The sequence below is a fragment of the Myzus persicae genome, unplaced genomic scaffold (assembly GCF_001856785.1).
Source record: "Myzus persicae strain clone G006 unplaced genomic scaffold, MPER_G0061.0, whole genome shotgun sequence".
In the NCBI taxonomy this organism is placed as follows: Eukaryota; Metazoa; Arthropoda; class Insecta; order Hemiptera; family Aphididae; genus Myzus; species Myzus persicae.
The window spans coordinates 1,393,219-1,415,951 of NW_019100913.1; the positions used below are offsets into that span (position 1 = coordinate 1,393,219).

General features: G+C 33.6%; 1 protein-coding gene across 1 annotated transcript in view; it reads right to left on the minus strand.

Annotated features, from left to right (window-relative positions):
* Positions 1-1,151: 1,151 nt before the first annotated feature.
* LOC111026771 (zinc finger protein ZIC 5-like) overlaps positions 1,152-22,733 on the minus strand; it is a 56,780-nt gene continuing 35,198 nt past the window's right edge. The window contains exon 5 of the mRNA XM_022304907.1: positions 1,152-2,044. Within this exon, the coding sequence (XP_022160599.1) occupies positions 1,848-2,044 (197 nt within the window). The 3' untranslated portion in view covers positions 1,152-1,847. The remainder of the gene's footprint in view (positions 2,045-22,733) is intronic.

Consider the following 22,733-nt stretch of genomic DNA (forward strand, 5'->3'; position numbering starts at 1 on the left):
TTTGATACTTTTTTCTTTACTTAAAACTAATACCTACTATTTGTCTTAAGCTGCAGTTACGCATGTATATACAATAGTATTATTCAACTTTTAACTTTCCTGCGACTCAGGCTAGCTGAAAGTAATTAATGAAGGTCATTTCATTATTATTTACACCATGAATTCACTGATCTGAATCTATATTAGCTGAAAACCCGTTTTTTTAACAAAAATATGGTAATTATACCAAATGTGTATTAAAAAAATATCCATACCTATAATATGGGTACATTAAATGTTTATTATTAATATTAGGTGATATATATTGAATCTTTATACTATTATATCAATAGAATTGTATTTTTGTGATGGAAAGTTTGTTACGTTATTTCATTCACAATAAAAATTAATAACAATGAACTTGTTAGGGAATGAGTTTCCTGAAATATAAATCTCATTTAAAAACAATTCAATATTAGTATTAAAATGTTGGTTTTAGAATAAATTCGATTGTATATAAAGCTAGGGTACGCGGAGATACTAAATGCGGCGTGAGAAGGCGAATTAAATTGTTATGTACACCGTCACTAGTGCAGCGCAGTATTTTCTATTATTTTTATTTTATATTTCATTTTGCAGCAACCTATTCCACGATAAAGTTAGTTTATTCCGATTTGGATATAGTATTATTAATTTCTAGAAAATACAGTAAAATATGTTTCTACATGAATATTTAGTTAAGGTTTGCGAGCCGTAGGTTATATGGAATGTGTATTTCTATGTATATGGTAGTTGATGTACCTACAGGTAATATTATTTGTTACATTTTTTTTTAATAAAAAATATAAAAACGTTTTCTAGTCTTAGATAAAACGAAGAAAATTTGAATATGGTTTCAAAAAAGATACTACACGTTTGTTTTATTCAATTTGCCAAATGACGGTTGAAATTAATTGTGTTAAAATGATGAGTTCGTTTATTCAACAAAACAAAATTGCAATAAATTACTTAAACATCAAACGAAATACATATTATAAATACATTAAAAATTATTATTATTTAAGAAAAGCTAGACAAATACAGGTAACTATTTAGGGTAAAAAAAAAAATTATTATTATAATAATAATAATAATAATAATAATAATAATAATAATAATAATAAATACGTAAATAAATAATAAAGAAACATTTGTATGAAAACAAGAACACGGCTATTATATTATGATATATATATATACATAATAATTATTATAAGAAGCACATTCATAATGATATATGATATAACTATACTTATACTCATTGACCTTACACAGTTATACTTAGTATAAGATCTATGCATATATATTATATATTACAAATACAGTATATTAAGTATTATAATATGAATTATATAAAATTGAATTTAAGAAATACATGTCATGCATGACGTCTCGCGTCGTTGTGTGTACAATATTTTACAATATTATGATACATTTTATGAACACACAGCGACTGCGATTTATATTCAATCGATACAATATAACGACAATAATAATAATAATAATAATAATAATAATAATAATAATAGTTATGATGGTTCACCACTGATCATTGAAGGTGGAAAAACTTCGCAAACAATGTAGTTTTTTTAAAAAAAAAAAGAAACAGAAGAAACGATAAGACACTTATGTAGTATATTATTATAATATGATATACTATTATATAAGTATATATTAAATATATTTATATATAATATATTTATAACAATGTAATGTAAAAGTGGATACAGGTGCGAGTTATAATATAGTGTAGTATGCGCGGCAATAATTATAGACATTTTTTTTTAAAATTTTTTTTTTTATATGGGGGGTGGAGTGGGTGGTCCGGCTTACGTGAGACTTCCGGACCGGAAATCAGTGTGCTGCGTTTCCTTGTGCCTACGGAGATCGACTTTGCGTTGGAAAGCACGGCCGCACAAGTCACACGCAAACGGTTTGTACCCAGTATGCTTCCGGCTGTGGGTAATTAGATTCGACGACTGGCTGAACGCTTTTCCGCACACCTGACATTTGTGCGGTTTTTCGCCTGTGAACCGAAAAAAGTGATAAACATTTACATAGGTGTAATAAAACGAAAAGTTTAATAACATCGTGTGCATAATATATACGTATACAGGTAACAATAATTATACAATAACTGTCACAAATATGGGAGTATTACACTATATACCTACACGGTATTATAGGTAATGTGTATACCTGAGGTGATTTTTTTTTAATAATCTCAAACTTAAAAGTATTAGCCCGGCATCTGCAATGGTCGTTAGTTATAGTTCGATAATTTACAGCTATTTACAAGTACGAGGTAATTTTGGTTGTAGACTGAAGTGAGAGCAACGACTGCTGCAGACGCTTGTTTTTATTTGACGGTTAGATATGATTCTTGATGACATTTTATTGTTAACGCGATGAGGAATTTTATAATATATGATAATTATACAATATCGATAAAAACATTTCGCAATCAAAGTATTTATCGAAAACTTTGACTTCATCCTAAAAATGTGCGTTAAATTAACAGGAAGTGAATGCGTATGTGCCTATATAATATATAGGTACATGTAAGACTTTCAATTTACATACGAAGAATTAAATATTATTATATTATTATAATTTTAAATTATAAACTTAAATATTCTATACCACGAAATTATAAATCAACAACGTAGTTTTTATTTCTTATTAATTATACTATAATAACTATATATATCTATAACATCCTAAATATTTAAAATTAATAATAATACGATAATACGAGTATAATGATAATTAATAATTAATATTTTTTTAAATCGTTTGGATACTATGAGAGAAGCGACTTGGTGATAAATAAAACTATTAACTATACCCATAAAGGCATAAATACATTTTCTTTTGTACTTTATGCGGACTGCACAACATTTTACTCCTCTTAGCAAAACTTTAAAAGATATTTTGTGTTCGACATTATATATTCATACTTATTATTTTCTTAGAAAACTATTCTTTATCACAATATTTTAAACTATAAAACAAGACTAATATAGCCATTTAAGTGCATACAAAATTGCGATTTAGGTTTACAACGTACGTAAAATAATAGAAAACTGCACTGTACTGATAATATTTTTTAAAATAATTTTATGTATAATGTTATAACTTAAAAGTTATAAGTATATCTTTAAAATGTAATACAAAAAAATATTATATAGGTACCTACATATACATATAAAGTTATATTTTTGTGTAGTAATAAGTGCACTAAAGTATATAGTATATACAGCGTGGCACCAAAAACGATATCAGATGCAAGAATTGACTTACAGCACACGGAATGGTTGCAGGGAGAGTATTGGTTTGGTTGAGTTATTTATGTTGAAAAAGTCTAATAGAAATAGAACTTTGAACGTTTTCAAAAAGTGTAAAAAGTGAGAATAAGATATATCTTGATAATACTGGGGTTCTCCGAAATCCTCTCATATTTAATAAACCTATTAATTGTTAACTAAGTTGCCAAGTGGATCACAAATGATATAATTTTCTCCACTTTGTAGACGACATAACATTTTCCTTAAAATTGAATTTAAACTCGAAATTTTTACAACCCGGGTGGAACTTATAGAGATCTTAACCGCTTAATGTAGACAAAATGAATGCCATGCCACTTCATGAATTTCTCCTCTTGACTATTAATAAAGCTCTTACAATGGCAATGCCCCTGACCGTGATTCCTTATAAAGTTATTTTTATTAATTTTTTCCTATCATTGGACTTAAAGAATCATAAAAATACCATTGGAAATGCATCGATAGTTTTGGAATTTATAAAAAGTAGTACCGACCAGTTCACATCTACTAAGGTCCCTAATATAGTTGTGTGCGGACACTATACCTACACTTGAAGTATTAGTTCGGTCTGTACTAGATTATAAACTGATAGTATTAACATCCTTAATATATTCGGCTAAGAATGATGTAAGGCTCGAGCGTGTTCAGAATAAGATACATCATCCGGATAATTAGATCATATTAGACATGATTAGTCATTCATACAGAGTATGTAAGGAATACTGATGCCAATATCGTCTTGTCAATAAGATGCGAACGTGCATTTTATTACTTATCTCCATTTTCATCAATTGCACTTTAGCCCCATTTGATCCTTTCTTCAACATTATCTCTTATTGTTCCATTTTCTCCACATTATCTTTGTTATATACTTACCAACTCATCACTTTTGAATACTTAAAAAATCATGTCTCGATTTAAATGTGTAAATAGATTTTTATTAGTTGTAAGTAGGTGCGTATTATTTTAGCAGTATAATTTTATCTTAGTTATATATTGAGTTGTCTATTTGCTTTTTTCTCGCTGTTTGTGTATAGGTATATATTATATTTATAATGTATACATATAGTTACTTGATATTAGTTATATATTTATATATTTCCTACAGTCTGGAATTAATTAGTACATTATGTAATGTTAATTATAAATGAATAAACACTGGATGTGGCTTGGTTAGGTGTGGTACTGTGGTCAGGTAAAAATAAATTTAATTAATTTTTAACAATCTTAAAATATATTAAAATTATGTATACCTATTCAATATTAATATGCATCCTACATATTTTTATATCTTTACTTTGGCGCCACCACAGGCTGCAGACACTATAATAATATAGCTATACCTATATAATATTATATTATTATATAACGATGCGAGATGCTGTATTTAAAAATCACTCGTGGTTTTATAACAACAACATAATATTTACGACGAAAACACCCATCGAATCGTTGTATAAAACCGTAAGAAATGACATTTTCGTAAATAAAAAAAAGATTATTTTTTTTTATTTATCTATATTATTACACGGCGAGTATATAGGTATATGGCATACCATCATATACAGGCGTATATATATAATACGCGAATCATGGCGGTCGTGAATAAAAACCAAATCCATAATAATATTATATGTCCACGTGATTCACTATACAGCTATATTCTGCAGAGCATATATATAAGTATACGTGAATTTTGAAAGAAAATCATATACGTTTATTTAGTATGGATATTGCCGTGGCGTATTTATGTACTGATTGATGATTGCAGGGAAGTGCATCATTCACGGAGTATTATTAAATAGAACCATCCAGCCCTCGAGCAGAGCTTATAACATTCCTACATCGCATTCGCATACGCTCCGCCACGCCGTATATCGTATATGTACGTACTATACAGAATTAGGGGTATAATAAAATCAAAATTAAAACTTTTACTACAGTTAAAAGAAATCTCTGGGGCGCTCTATAGTAGCAGGTGATCCACCACCTTGAATCGCAAGTGGAGTATAGCAGGTGATCTATATTTAGTTGGTATTTTTTTATTTTACAGTGAAGTATATTGAAAATAAAATGATTGTGCCTCGATCATTAGGAACACAATGCACACGCCTCGTTAATTTCATAAGGCGTCGAAATCACTTAAAAATGTGTAGATTCTCAAACATCTATATCTCAAAATAATTCTTCTTAAAATGCACGAGGCAATGATAGTGATAATACAAATAATCTTTAGTGATTATCAACAGTCGAAGAAGTTAGTTATAATAATAAATTAGTTATCAAGTAGCACTAAAAAGTAAAAACTGCATAGCCGAAATTAATTCAAACTAACATATTATAGCCACATATGACACACGTAGGTTAGGTTAAGCACAGTTCGTGGTTTAGGTAACAACTCGTGGATATTAAGTTTTTACAAAATATTTTACCGATATTTTTAATCATTTAACTTGGGTTCACGTCAAGCTATTAATTATTATATTTATGATTCATCTGCGGTACAGATCCGTGTAAAATTAAGTAATATATTATACGCATTACGCATGCCTATATCTATAGTATCTATATGCACACAGCCATATAATGGCCACATCTCATCAACATTTTGGCATAAATAAGCGTATATTTATTTATGTAGACCGCGGGATGCGGTGACGACGCGCTCGCGGTCCTGCAGAGGTATTCGACTGCCCGGGGATTTTCACGTTCGCCGCACACACATAATATTATATATACGTATATCGGCGGCGGCGGCGGTGGCGGCGGCGGCGTGATTGAACGGTATATAGAAGCCCCTAATGAAGTTCTCCGCGGCGGCTGCGGCGGTTGCCGCTCCGAAACCGTTACCATGGTTACGATTGCAGACGCCTTTCCGCCGCCGCCGCAGCATCCCGCCATCTGCAGCACCGCCGCCGCCACCGCAACTACTACACCGCGCCCGCTCTCCGTTCTTTTCGCGACGCACGCCGAACACAAACGGTCCGCGCACACAAGCGCGCACATTACACGCGGATTACAAGTCGCGGCGGTTGTGTGCGCGCGCTCGAGTGTCAGTGTGTGCGTGTGTGAGCTGTTGCCCGAATGGGTGGAGTCGGTGCGCGGCCAATCACTGCACCCAACCGAGGTTTCTATTATTGCCACCGCGCTGCAGCCCGCCGCTCGCCGACCGTATCACGCCGCCCCGCCGCCGCAGCGACCGATCGACGGTCACCCACCCCGTGGAATTTCGACCCGCCGCCGATATTTCGTAATATTATAATTTAATATATTATTGTAAATTAACTATATACCATAGTATGTGAATGCAGATATAACGGCCACGGGAGAATAGTCGTTCCACATTGTAGATAATATATATTATATATATAACTCACGATAATCATATTATATATATAATATATATATATATAGGCTGCAGGTGTATAATAGAGATACCTCGAGCAGTGATGTATAAAATAATGTATGTAGGTATAGTGTGGTTGGGTGGTTGTAACTTGTAGGGTGTGCGTAGGGTGCTTTCAACAGTATTAGGTATTTCTAAGGCGAAGGCTGCAGAGACGTAGGTATATATAGTTACTGGTATCGTACACATTAGCTGCGACGACATATTGTAAGCGAATCGCGGAAAAAAAACCAATGGAAAATAAGCACAAAATTAGGAGTAGAGTATTGGTATATATTGTGTTCACATTTATATTTAATTTTTTTTCTGTGAGTTTTGTTCGTGGAATTTTTTCCGCCTATCACTGTAGGTAGCATAATATATATTATATAATATTTGATATTTTGATATGAGTAGAAACGAGTTGGAATTGAGACTAAAAAAATACCGAAAACAAAAATCAATGTATACACGCTCGTGATATGTATATGTATACAGATCATAATAACGGACAATAAAAAACACGTAAATAACTTGTGAGTATTTTAGACTGTAAATATTGTGATGTGAACTGAGAATTTTATTGGCGTAAAGATTACCACATTATAGGGGTTTATTTCTGGGTTTCCCATATTGTATACATTGTTACCAAGGGAAATAATCGTATTTATAATCATATTTATTATATAACATAATATATTATATATATTATATATATATATGTTTAGCGTATATAGGTGTATGTACCTATTTTGACTATGTGCAAAGTTGTCATTATTTAATTAATTGTCTCGTAATTTAAACAATGCCGTGCATTTTTATAAATACATTTTAATATTATATCAATGTAATTTATTATTTTTTAGAAATGTATTAATAATAAAAACTCAGGATTACATTTAACAATACCTACTAATTGAATTGGAATCGAATAAACCAATAGATTATTTGCAAATGAGAAGATTATCAGTTTATCCAATTTGAAGAATTAGTTGGAAAATATTCGTCCAAAATATGATTATTGTCATATAGTCTTCTAATTCACATCACACCCGTGTGCTTATTATGAAAATGTGATGTGATAACATATGGTTGGCCTTCGGGTGAATATTATTTTTTACATGGTGACCTGGTTACCGTTACATATAAATTCCTATATTATTATTATTATTATAAAGCGTTTTTTTAAAATAATTTATTACCAGCTATCACCTATATTATAGTGCTACAGACTATGCAGTATACAATATACATATTTAAACTTTCAGGGGATTTAGTCGATGTTATTGCAATATGCTTTTTATACACAGGAATATTATACACGTATACCTACAGTATAGTTTTACTCGTTTAAATATTCCTACGTTTTTTTTAGCAGAAATGAGCTGGTCGACTTGTATGTTAGGTGTGCCTATATCCATATAAATATAGATTTTATCATACACTGATCGTGTATGATATATTAAGTATATATAAGCTCGTATATATATACGAATTTTTGAGAGGGTGAAATTCTACAACGCTTAAATTTATCCAACAAAACTTATAAAGTTTTAAAAGTTTTTCTGGATAAATGAGAAAAGTGTTAAATTTTACTATACACTCAGTGCAAAGCGGTATAGGTAATAGTGAATAAAATAGTCGAAGTAGGTAATAGACATCAGAAAATATCGACTTTAAACAGCCCAGCTGCAAAGTGCAGGTTCACTATTATATGGGCATGTTTACTGCTATATAAATGTATAATTTATATTGACATGTATGGGCATTGTATAATGAGTATAAAGCTAAGTATAACTTAGGAGTAGTTGAGTTTCTTTCGCAACCTGCAGCATCAAACGGTAAACGCATTTTTTGTGATACTATATGTATAATTTAATTTAATATAGTATATATTATATGATTGTATCATAACAATAGTATTATATACCAGAGTTTCTATATTAGGTATGCAACAATGATATAATATACATGTTGTCACTGTAAATTAAATTTAATATACAGAAAAACAAATCAATCAACCAAGTGGTGTATAATAATAATAAATATAATATGTATAACCATGTGCATGTATTTAATACTATATGTATACAATATGCATATATGTATAATGTGCACAGAGACGGGAGTAGCTTTAGTATCGTATACTCCTATATTGTGTATATATGCAGAATCCCAAACCAAGAGCCACTTTGGAATGCGAAATTCAGTTTCCCCCGGGGCTTACAACGCGTACGATGTATTATATATAAGTGTATATTATATAAGTGTGTAGTGTGCAATTTGAGTGTGTGTGTGCGTGTAGGTCAGGCCATACTTCATAGCTATATAGGTATTATTATCAAGGAGTCGGCCACGTGTATTCGTGAAAACCGATCGTTCTACAAAAGCCTCCGGAGTGAAATTATTATAAATCGAGTCGTTTTCGTGGAAAAACGTGTTATACATTTTTTACTATGAAGCAAGCTCTATATTATATCTATATTATACGGTGCACATTATATATATGTATATAATCTAATAAATTACTCTAAAGTACTATGTATGTATTGTTACTTAATATTTATTACTCAGTACCTACTATTGTTATCTGAAAAAGGTCGCAATGAAAACACCTCATGGCGATGGCGCAGAAAATATACCTTGGCGGAACGTGATTTATATTTGTGTTAATAATAACCATATAAAACTAGGTAAATGTACTATTATAATAGATACTTACTATGTAAGAACATAATATATTATAATATGGTATTCCTATATTGATTACTAAAATAAAAAACCCATGCTCGTATATAACTATACGTCTAAATTTGTTTTCGTCATAAAAACGTTGGATATCCCAGCAGTAGTATAATAAATAACAATAATATATTATATTACATTATGTTCTCAGTGTTACTGCAGATGTACAATATACTGCACCTATTGCAGAAGTGTTACTAAAATAAACTTAGGTACGCACTAAAACACAAAATAAATATGTTTTTATGTATTCATGTGTAATGGATGTACAATACATATTATGCTCATTGTTTATATATGCCCAGTGTGCTATTGTAGACTTAACAGCTTGCACGATAAACAAAAAAAAATTATATAAATATAATATATAATACGAGCATTTTTAAGCTTTTATAAAGAATCTGTAAATAATATATTAGTTTAATGGCATATAATTAAAGGTCACTTGGCTTATGTAGAGACCAGGCTATTAATTTTAATGTAATACATTCTGCATATATATGGCAATTTTTGATTGAGCAAACTAGATACATACGTAAATTATATCATGCTTATGTGTATAATATTTTTGTATCAATTTTCAGATTTTAATTAATTATCTCTTATTCATAAAAATTAAGATAAATGATATTTGTATGAAAATGCAATACATTGTTAACGTAGGTAATGCATGATAATAACTTTATAATAATTGATGGTCAAATAATATTTCAAATCGATATTTATTAATATTATTATGTGTGTCATAGAAATTAGTGTTCGGTATATTTACCTTTGTAACCATCATTTTCCATAATCAGATTATTGACACATTTTTAATAGATTTTTGAGTAGATTAAAGTATGTACAATGTGCATAATATTATGGCAAATTATAATTTCAAAATATATTTATAAAAATATAATTTTTTTTTTCAATTTAGATTTATTTTAAAGACATATTATGTATATAATAGTATAATTAACTTTTAGTAAGCATTGCTAATTCGGATTACAATTTTGATAAAAATGTTTCAAATAAATAAATACTTAACCTAACCTATACATTCAATTTTAACATGGATATTTTGTATTACAATTATTTTAATGCAATTATCGAAGAAACTTGGTATCCAAAAGTTTAAGCTTTCTTGCATTTATTAGGTATAGGTAATTAAAAAAAATATGGTTTTATATTCTACACGACGAAGTTAAATATAATAACACGGTTGTATTGGAATAAAACAAAAGTTGAAATTCTTCCAAATACACGAATAGTCAGTATAAATACATTGCCCTGCAGATCAAAAAAAATAAGCCCTCTGGAATAATAACATTCCTTGTACAGTATACACTGCTATATAATATGGTATTATTATACGTCATAATGATAAATTGATAGAAACGTTGAATCGAGGTACACGATAGGCGGTAAAAAAAATACCACGTTGGAAATTCCCGAGTCGGATTTATAAGAAAAAAAAGCGCAAAGGTCCGGACCGAGTGAAAACGGAGTGTATAAAAACGATTGCACAGCAGTTCTAATAAAACGCTGCGAACAGAGTAAATAGTAAACATACCTATATAAAATAGACACACGTGCGTATATGGATCTATATATATATACAATATACAGGTATTTATATAATATTATAGGGGCGGTGGGCTGCTGCTGGTTAGGGTGGGTATGGCCTGTAGACGAGCGCCACGTACTCGTGTGCACACGTATATAATAATATACAGTCGGACACAAAGTAAAAAAGCACATCGTTTAAACCGGCGACGGAGGGGTGGCGATCGGGTCTAAGCCGCCAAGGCGGGAGTGGTAGGTATGTATAATATATTATAAATTAATGTGTTTGTGCGTGTGTGTGTGTGTGTGTGTGTGTTAAACGCGCGGACGTTTGATTGATTCCGAGCCAAGATTTCCATTTTACAGATCGACGAGCACGCGTTTCTCTCACCTCGTCCCCCGCCGCAGTCTCGCACTGCACCTACCCCTGATGAGGCCCTCCCCTCTCTTCACGTCCATACACGTCCATATATATATATATATATATATATATACGAATGCACGCACCCCGTCGCGACCGCCGTTCCGATTGCTTTATACATGCGTGCGTATACAGCATTCGGTCCAGTAATAAAGTCCCGGGATTTTTAAATGTGTTCATCGTCTTATCAAATTCCGTACGTGCTCGGCATTCACGCCATCTCATATCTTATTTACCAATCGGTCGTCAATATATCAACTCCCGGATTCGTCTCGCACAGCACTATATATATATATATATATATAGAGGTCTCCCGCAGGACTTATATATATATATATATAATATATTATGTAATGTAGGTACGCGCGTGCAACTATATATTATATATCCATTTGTCGATTTCTTTCCCTCGGCTTTTTCTCCTTTGAACCGCTTTCTCCGAGTGTCTTACACACACTGCACTGTCCTTCGTGTATATAATATTATTACTTTATACAGACACCTACGCATACAGTACATTATACTATGGCAGTAGTATATCGTACCAGTTCTAATGTATTATTATTATTAAACATATAGCTAGTCCCTGCGTGCGTGCACTATATAATATATGATATACCTAGCCGGTAATTGCTCCCTGACTCGGTCATTTTGGACCGTAACTGCCGGGACTTTTGGTTTCCACTAGGTCAAAAACTCTCATCCGCTACAACACTAAATCGCATTAAACAATTAATATTCTGATCGGCTACATCTTATAGGCTGCAGGGTATATTTCAATATAGATATGTTTATGAAATTATATCTTGTTTTCCCCGGTGCTAAATTAAAATATTGTGTGATTTCATTTGTGTAAAGAAGTCTATTTGATACTCGTTCTACCAATACGTACTCAAAATTATATGATTTTTATACGAGGCAAGAGAGATCAATGACGGGAAAAAACCTGAATATTCCTTTGAGGTTTAAATGCCTAAGAATTTATACATTCAAGTTTATCAATGCTAATTCAAAGATAATCTTGTTTTAAGTAATTTTTTTAAATTCAAATGAGTAAAATGTCAAATTATTTATTATATTTTTTTAAATTATTGTAAAACTTAAATTGTGTAATGAACACCGCATAAACATACGTATATAAGTAATTTTTGAAAAGAAATAGGACAAGCTACAAGGATTACCTTGTAGTTATATTATATGACGGTTATGATAATAAATATACATTAGAAGACAGTTGGTTGCTATAATTGACTATAGATGGTTTTAGACGGTTATTAAACTTAATGTTCCGAAGCAGTTAGGTTGGGTGTACAAGGCATACATAGATATTCAAATAAGTATTTTTAGTTAGGTCTATCCTAACCTATCGAAGTTAACAACCATATATAATATATATACATTATACATTACATGGATAGAAAAAACTCACAAATCACTACATAGATATAATACAATTAATACTTTGCATATTACCTATATAGTTCCTTATTATAACGTGTTCTGCACTGAGCCGAATAGGGCGTATATTTTCAATAAATAAAAAAATATTTATAATATACACGAGTAAACTATATGTATATATACAGGTCCACGGTGCAGAATCCATGCTACTCGAGGGGTTCCAGCGCCACGTTATTAACTTATCATGGGATGTATGCATACACACGTGCTTATTATAATACAATTATTATATTGTATATCATAATGTGACGTGTGCGATTTGGCAGACGTACGCTGCGCTTGTACTGCAGCGGCTGAGTGTATAATATATAATATATACGCGCAGACTTTGGAGATTTGATCGAACCCCTCAAACACTGCGAACGATATGTATTTATATAGATTATTACATATCATGTATATAGGAAGACGTATAGTCAAATTAAACTATTAAACCGCCTCCGACGCGCGAGCGGCGTTTATTATGATTTATGTGTTCCAATAAAAGTCGTCGTCGCACGCGCACACGCACGGCCACCATGCTGCGCCTGCAGACACGAAGTCGTTCCAGACCGGCACTTAACGCTCTCATCGTATTATATATATATATATATATATGTATATAATTTATATGTATGTATATGTAATACGTCTTGGGCGCGATATTATTATTATTATCATCATCTGCGGATATATACATATATAGCTCATGTATTGTGTGTACATAAACGTATATTATACGACAGGGTGCTGCACGCGAGAAGAGGGCAATAAAGCTAATATCACGGATAGCGCGAACATAGGGTCGCCGGGGCGGTCGACAATGGAACAAATTTTTTTCTCCGCCGCCAATTCCCCCGGCGCGAGGCTCCGCGAATTGCTCAGCTCGGCACCACTATTTAGGGTGCACCGGTCGTCGTCCCTGCAGGAGCAGCACACGGAATATCGTTTCGGTATTCTCTCCAAAGTCTATATATATATATATATAGAAAGTACAATAATACTTGAACATATCGCTGCACAACGTTTTTTATCGCCGTCATTACACTAAAGGCTGAAGCTGCAGTTGGCACACACGTCATCATAATATTATAATGTTATGGTGCGAGGTGGATGTGCACTGCAGTTCGTGACTGCAGTCGTACACTGTAATACTGTATACATAAGGACTGTGAGTATATATACCTAATATATTAATATTATTCTAACGCGATTTTCGTGGACTCACAAAACGGACTGCAGCGTTAATGAGCTTGCCGCGGTATTATAATTGCAGCGTGGCGTATACTATATTATGTGAATATATATATATATATATATATATGTGTACGTTGTATTATTATTATTAATAAATATGTACGTAATTCGACACCGTTTTGCGAGGTCCGCGGCTTTATAAACGGATTCCGTCGACAGTGTGGGTGCGGTGGGTCTCGGGCGTCACGTTTGACACAAACAAAATATGTACTCGCACTATTGGCTTACAGTGCGTTGTTTTCGTCGATGTTTGCCAAAGGGTATATTATACGACGTTAATATTATTCGGTGTGACATCCCGATCGGTGAATGTGTACGTGTGTGGCGGTATAAATGGCTTAACCGAAACCGCAGGACCCGCGACGTGTAATATACAATGAATATTGCATTAAGGAAACGACGAAAAATTATAAAAGCGCTTCGGAATAAGCATCGTCCCCAATGTGCCGCCGCCCAACTGCAGTGCTAGAGTGTGTATAACTGCCAGTATCCATCAATCGCAGTTGCAGATTACTAAAATGTAGTATTGTACTAAATACATGATCGCGTTTCGCTTTAAACCTCGAATAACAATAGATACATAAAATACTGAATAATTATTATTTCAGTAGCGAGTTTACATCTGGAAATCTGGAACGACTTAAAATAAAATTATCAGGCAGTTTACGAAATAAAAATTATAAAGTTTACCACGGATCAGGTTTTTAGTATAGTTCTATGGACCCGCTACTCCTGCCCCAGGAGAATAATTGTCACCGGATTTCCGTCCGGTGTTTTATTATAATATAATGTTTTAGTACACAAATTAAGATTCAAGTGAATGAAAATCTCAAATAAAAAATATTATTCGACCGACCACCGCCACTTCAACTAGAAAATTGCATTTAAATGTAATGTAAACGGTGCTGCAGACTTCAGGTATGATCAACAGCAGATGTCAAAATGTACTATTGTTACGAGACAATAATATTTGGATTTAGAATTACACTATTCACTTGAGAAATAAATTGCGACAACAGTATGACACACTTAAAATTGTATAGTGTTTTGAATCAGTATACAATTGATTTAATCTTTTTAATATATTATAAAATAAATATAAACTTCGGAATCTTTAAGTCTTTAAGATAAATCTCAGGTCTTGATATATGCAGTATCCAATTTTGAATCGGTCGTTAGATTTCGTTCAGTGTGCACACAATATACGTGGACGGTTCTAATTACATTAATAATAATTGGCCACATTAAATCGAGAATATATTTTAGAAACTAAACAAACAATTTATAGCTTGGTCCGGGTGCATCAAACGTTTGACGCACCTACTGCAGCGAACGTCTGAACCTCGTTAAAATAATACTACGATTATCTCGTAGTCGGCTGTATCGTAGTGGTCGAACCGAGACTGAATAATAATAGTATTAAATAATAATAATAATAATAATTAATAATTATACGAATGGCGATATTTTGTAATACAGTCGGAGTGCGCCCGCCGTCGTTTGACACGTGCAAGCGGGTGGCCCGGCGGTCTCTCGTTGCGTGTGTACATCATAATAATAATAATAATAATAATAATAATCATAATACTGCTGCTCTGGCGTGTATGACCCATGAATCATTGTACTTTACGCGTATTATATTATACAGGGTGAGCACATTCTATAACGAGATTATGCGATAGATCCCCGGCCTGATGGCCGTGCATACACTAGCTGCTGGCACCGGTGACTTGCGTGTTCCGGGTAGTCGGCGGCGGCACAGTTTATAATATTATATCCGTTTCGCCCCGAGGGCGGCGGCGGCGTCACTTACGTGCCCATATTATTGGATTTAATTTTGCGTACCGCCAACAATGCGAGCGTCATTACCATGCACAGGCCCCGAATTTAAGACCCACGGTGAGGTGGGGTGAGAGGGATGAAATCTGGTTATCGTCTCATTTGCTCGCGCAGTGTATACATTATACAATAAGGCCATGATATTATAGCCGGACGGGTGTCCTGTTCCAAAAATCTTGCGGTGTGGTAAAAAACTGATAACGATCAACGTACGCGTATTGAATGTCACGGGAAAATTTCCCGGGGCAATGCGAGAACGTATATTTAGGGGGTACCTCAGGCGGAGAAATTTTTTGGGGATTTATAGAAACAAGACAGCATGTATCTTATAGTTATTTTAGATTTTAGCAATCATTTTTTAAATGTTTCTGTCAGTACCTCGAAGAGATTTACTGATTTACCTAAAATATAGGTGAAACTCTGTATAACTAAGTGTTGAAATTATTTTAGTATTATTCTTAAATCGTATATTTAGTTAGGTTAAAGTGTAAGGTATATATAATTGCTGTTGGTAGGTACATTGTATTATATTTATTGTTGTAGACGACTTTCATTAGGCAATCTGATAATATTTTTTAATATTATAAAAACAATAACATATATTAAAATTAATGGCAAAATAATAAAACTAAGAGTCAAGGCTTCAAAAAAATTAAATATTTAAAATTTAAAAAATTTACTTTTTATTATTTCTTAATTTTGTAATTTATGTTCATAAATTAGCTGGTCATGAATGATCTATGTATCAAATGTTAAGCGATCGAAAAGCAAACTTTTTGCTTACAATTAACTTCCAATGAATCATTTTGTTAAATGAGTAATATGTGGGGGGGGGGAGGCATCCAAACCTTATCCAAGACGTCAAAACTCTTATTACATTTCTGGCGCAATGTATAAAATTGTGCATTCTATACATGCTTAGGAAATATGGAACTATTGAAAGTTGAAACTCCAATTCATGTTTAATTTCCTATTTTAGTTTGTTAGACACTTAATTAGTAATTATTTTGAGTAATATCGTTATAGTGTACTATATAGCGACACTGCCACAGGGTATATGTAATAGTGATGGTCGTATATATTCCTGATACATCATTATCAACTATCAAGTTAATAACAATAGTAAATACACTTGATATAATACTCATAAATCTATGTTTTCATGATTTTGAAATTTCCCAATTTCAAATACTTATCACTTTCATTCGGGTTACTACATAGTACATACTTTATTAATAATTTATTTTACATAATTTGATACATATATCTATTGCACTTTAAATGCAAATAACTGAAAGTACCTTCTACAATTGAATATTAAGACCATTGAGCATAATGAAGAATTGTCTAAGGTTATACACGAAGTTAAGTGATTACCCTCGACTCTGTTCCAAATAATGATAATAAAATATAAAACCACAAGTTTTTCAATCTTTAAATTTTTAGTTTGTTACTTATCTTTAAATATAGACTTTATATTACAACTGATATAATAATAGTTAATAGATAATAGATTCATAATTTACATAAAGATTTTTATTACTGTATAAAATTCCCGGAGTATATATTGTGATGATTTCTATATACTACCCAATTATATTAGGTATTATATAAAATTTTCATTTTCTTACTTTGACTGTTACATATTATACACATTGATATGGGGTATGGTATATATAAGTACATAAGATGTAAACAAAAAAATAAGAAAATAGAAAGCTCGCGATTGATACGGATATGCACACGATAATAGCTACGTGTTATTCGATCATACATGGGTATTAATAAATATGAATATAATGTAATTTATTATATTATTATAATTTATAAAGTATACCAGTATACCACTGTCACTGCAACCTAACAATATTCGTTCTTACTTTTTGAGTAACATAATAATAATATGACGTCGACCCAAATGTGTAATCGGAGAATGTGTATTGGTCTAAGGGCCGGCACTGCAAAAATCTTCGGTATCCTGCAGTGTTCATTCATACACATGTATGTATTTCCTGCACATATATTGCTGTATTATGTGTCATTTTTGTATTCAGTGTGCGTGCATTTAAGTAACACCATCATGCGTCGAATCATATTATTTTAACCTATAAGCGTGGGCGAGATATATTATGCTAAATTGCAGTTGTTTGGTTTTTTTTTTTTTACTGAAAACTTCTTGTTGAGGGTGTATAATATTAAAGTGTATGGTAACTATATATTATAGGTAGTGGCAGTTTCTTGTAACGAACGGGATTACATATACATGAATACATTTGAATAATATTTTTCCTTTCTGGAAAATTATGCAAAAACAAATCGGGGGAGGGGAGTCATGCTCGTCGTATTCTTTAAAGGCGTGATCTTATACGCAAGTAATCATTTCTATAACGTCCAATGTCTCGTGTGCAATGTCGGTACCAGTCCAACCAGATAATAAAATAACCTATCTAGATAAAGACAAATAATATAGCTGAGCTAAAATGCAAGTGCGTTAAGATAAAGGTATAAATACATTTTCAGGATTTTCTAGATATAAATAACAAATAAATGTTGTTTTAATTTTAATTTCGAAAAATGTCATAGTTATATTTATAAGTTATGTCGAAAACAGAATGCAATCTAAAAAATTATTCAGACATTTTCAAATCATCACTCTATAGTATTGATAAACGAAATAACATGTGTAAACGATAAATAGCATCAGGTAGATCGTTACCTGTATGAGGTAAAAAGAGTGAGCTGAATTTTTTGATTTTATTACGCCCATCCGCTGTGCGAGCAAGTGCGGGGAGGAAATAAACAGACACGCACGCACGCACAGATATGTCAATATAATATACGTAGGTATAGTGTATGGTGAAATACTCACACGCTAGATGTATAATCGTAGTCATGATGATTATGAATATTATGGATATTATGATGTATACATATAACACACGTCCCTCCGGCTGCGTATGGCCCTCGACGTAGTCAAATCCCCTGTGCGATAAAGACCCGAGCGCTAATAATTAACGCGATTGGGTCAGAGCTCCCGAGGGATGTTTAGCACAATGTATATATAGTTTCACGCCATTCACTGGGACTGCAATATGTATCCTGGGCAAAACGTCACGCGGCGGTCGCCGTTCGTGTCCTTGTTTTTTTAGTTTTTTTTTTTATATTTATTATCAATTTCCACATCTCTCTCTTTCTCTCTTTCCATCTCTTTTCACTTCCTACCATTCCGCACCATTCACCCTGCTCGTGGGTGCTCTATTTTTATTTCCACTCTGACTTGCTCCTAACCCTTGTAATAATATAGTATTAATATTGCACAACGAACCGACCAACTATACGCTTTTTTTAAAAAAAAAAAAAAATCCCTCGACAAATTAATGTAATAATATATAATCTACACCTATATTTACGCTTAGGTAGGAACGTATATTTGTTTTATGTTGTTATTTCATCGGAATTTGGTCCAGGCCGTTTAAGAAAACATTACATAAAAAAAACCACAGCAGTAATTTTTGCACCACCATTGCGGTACAAAAAGTTTGGAGATTTTTCGCGTTAACGTATATAATATGCGTACACGCTGTAAATTACCTAAATAATATATTATTATTGTACAATGTTTACACAACGTAGTACAAAGTCGATTGTTTACCGACCGATGGTGCCGCATATTATTATTATATTCTAGCAGTTGTATAGTCATGCAAAATATATTGTGTTTTTTTTGTCACTACCATTATTGTATTTTGTAATCTAAAACTCCAACTGCGGAAAATTGACAAAACGTGTAGAATAAACACATTCTCGGCATATATAGGGTCGATATATAATCCACTTGATGCGATTCTGTTATTTCGTATAAAACGACGATGACTATATTATATACATATGTATACCCGGTATGGGTACTTGACGTTATTATTGTAATTTGTAATATAATATTATAATCAAGCTGACGCTTCTTCAGCGGGCGCTTTGAGAGTCGATCGATAATACTCGTGTACGATAATATTAGTATAACTTCTGTAAACGATTTTCTCATTATTTTCATAATGTTCGTACGTTGTATTATTAATTAAGGCCAAAATTCAAAGACGACAGTGCCACAATCGACGCAGAAACAGCTAGCAAAGGAGAGAATGATGGAGACGTGAAGTAGTTGAGCTTCAGCAGGAGAGAGACGAAATGAAAAATAACCGATATAGGTACGGCGCGTGAAAACCGATATATTGTTTTGTTACCACAGCGGTAAAACGAGAACAGGGAGCGCGAGTGGGTGCAGTGGGTGAGTGGGACCCCGTTGGGGAGGGGCGGAGAGAGGGCGAAAACGAAGTGAGACATCGAGATTGCCGTTCGACAGATGGGACAAGTGTATTTGCCGTATATATGTATATATATATAACAGAAGCGTATAGCCAATTCCAGTCGAGTGTTATTGTTAACGTTGGCACGGCGGCGAAAAACAGAGAGAGATCGACGACCGAGTACGCACGCGCACACGGTCACAGTAATACGAATAAAACAACTGCGAGGGTGGGCGGGCGGGTGTGTGTGCGTGGAAGAGCGGTAGGTGGGGAGGACGATTGCCATGCGGGGTGGCGGTGAAAAGGCGCGGCTGCCACTTGCGAGGACGGCTATGTATAAGACGACGACGACGACGACGACGACCGTGGGATGATGAGCGGGAGGAAGGAGCGCGAGTGGAGAGGCGGGCTTGAGTTTGCCACTTCGTCGCAGTGGCGACGGTAGCGTGCCCTTATAATAATAAATAATAACAATATAATAATAATAATAATAATATACTTGTCGTTTTTTTACTGGCGTGGCTGTCGATTGTCCCTCTCACAAACACTATATACGCGACAGTGAGTAATAAAAATAATAATATAATGTTGTATTATGTTATATTATATTATTGTTGTTGTTATATTATACGCGTAGGTCGCCGTATAATGATCGCGTTTTATTTTTTTATTGAACCGACATTTTACTCACACTGTTACCACGGGCCATGTGTTAGTATTAAGCCGGGTTCACAGCTACGTCATCTGTCGTGTTCTGTGGCATTAAGCGTATTCTGATTGGTCAGGTATCGATCTCTAACCATGATCTACCAGGGCATTTTTAGAGTTGGGTCAAGTTCAACTTTTGGACACGACTGACGAAGTAGCAGTGAACCTGTCTTTATACATAATATTATGATTGGTAAATCGATTCTGGGGTTTTATATTTTTTATAATAAACACGTCATATTTCACCACTACGTCTGTTGTAGTGATTTTTACATAATTTCCTGGTCAATTATGATCATATAATATTAAATTATTAAGTGGACGTGCAAATTCGAGATGTAAACCTATTACCTGCACTATTAATCAATTTTATCATTAATAATCATGATAAGTAATCGTATGACAACAGTTTGAATGTAAAAAATGATATACATTTTGATGTATTGCCCTAGGATATAATATGTGTATTAATAATTTGTAATGTGATAGAGAACTGTTAGCACCTTCTTTGGTGCATATAACAAATATAAAATCTGCATGTTTCATTGCATTAGGAGAGATGTCCTCATTACGGATATGGCCGAGGAAACGTACGGTTACTCAACTTATAAAACTATAAAAAATATTTATCGTATGGACACTATTATTATTATTATTATTATTATTATTCCTACAACCCTAAATATTATTAAATATATTATGTAATATATTGAACTGAAATTGAAATATCTATAATAAAGTTAATATATTGCATAACAATCGTACATCCAGCAGGAGAATAGAATACATTTTCAATGTTTTAAAACTTATTTGCATATAACGTTGCATATACACCCTTCTTTTTTTTTTTATCATTATTCTGAGAATCGCGGCCATTGCGATTCTCGGGGCCCTTACACACGTTCGTAGGATAAAAACAAAACAAAATAATAATAAAAATGAACGTCGGAATAAAACCTGCAGCTGCACAACAAAGTCAGGACGTCACCCCAAAATCGACGCAGTAGAAAGTCGGGTCCCCGCATATACATGTATAATATGTGCGCGCGCGCACGTGTGTGTATGTGTGTGTGTGTGTGTGTGTGTGTGTTGAATCGCATCGTAATAGCGTATATATATGGCTACGTTGAACGGCGTCGGTTAAAGTGAGATTGTTATCGGTAACGAGATTTTGCCGGGCGGCCGAAAAAAAGAACGTAAAAGGAACGATAAAAAAAAAAAAAAGGAAATGTGAGAAATACGGTGGACAGAGAAGGGGGGGCGAAAAAGGGGGAGGAGTGGCCGGGAGGAGTTGCGGGGCGATGGGCACCGAAGCCGACGGTGAATAAAAAGAGCTCGCGGCGGCGGCGGCACGCGCAATACCTATATATACGCGTAGGACGCGGGAAACCGCGCGCGGCGGCGTCAGGTGGGCCGAGTTTGCCGCGCCGGCAGTATACGGCGGCGGTGGACGGCGGGAGGACGAGAGGAGAGATACGCCCCAAAAGTATATACGCGCACGGGTCGTCGTAATTTGATTAGCAGGTACTGACTGGCGGCGCGTGATGTGAGTTCGTGCGCGCGCGCCCGTCGCGGAGCGGAGAGCGGGAGGTTAAAGTTTGGCAGAAGGTTTACTAAAATCAATCTACTCGCCGCCGCTTTCGCGAAGTGTTTTCCGGCGGCTGTTATGTACCGACGGCAGTGCAGGCTCTCCAAAGACCCGGCGAGCGCACACTCACGCGTGTTTATGTATGGCGGCG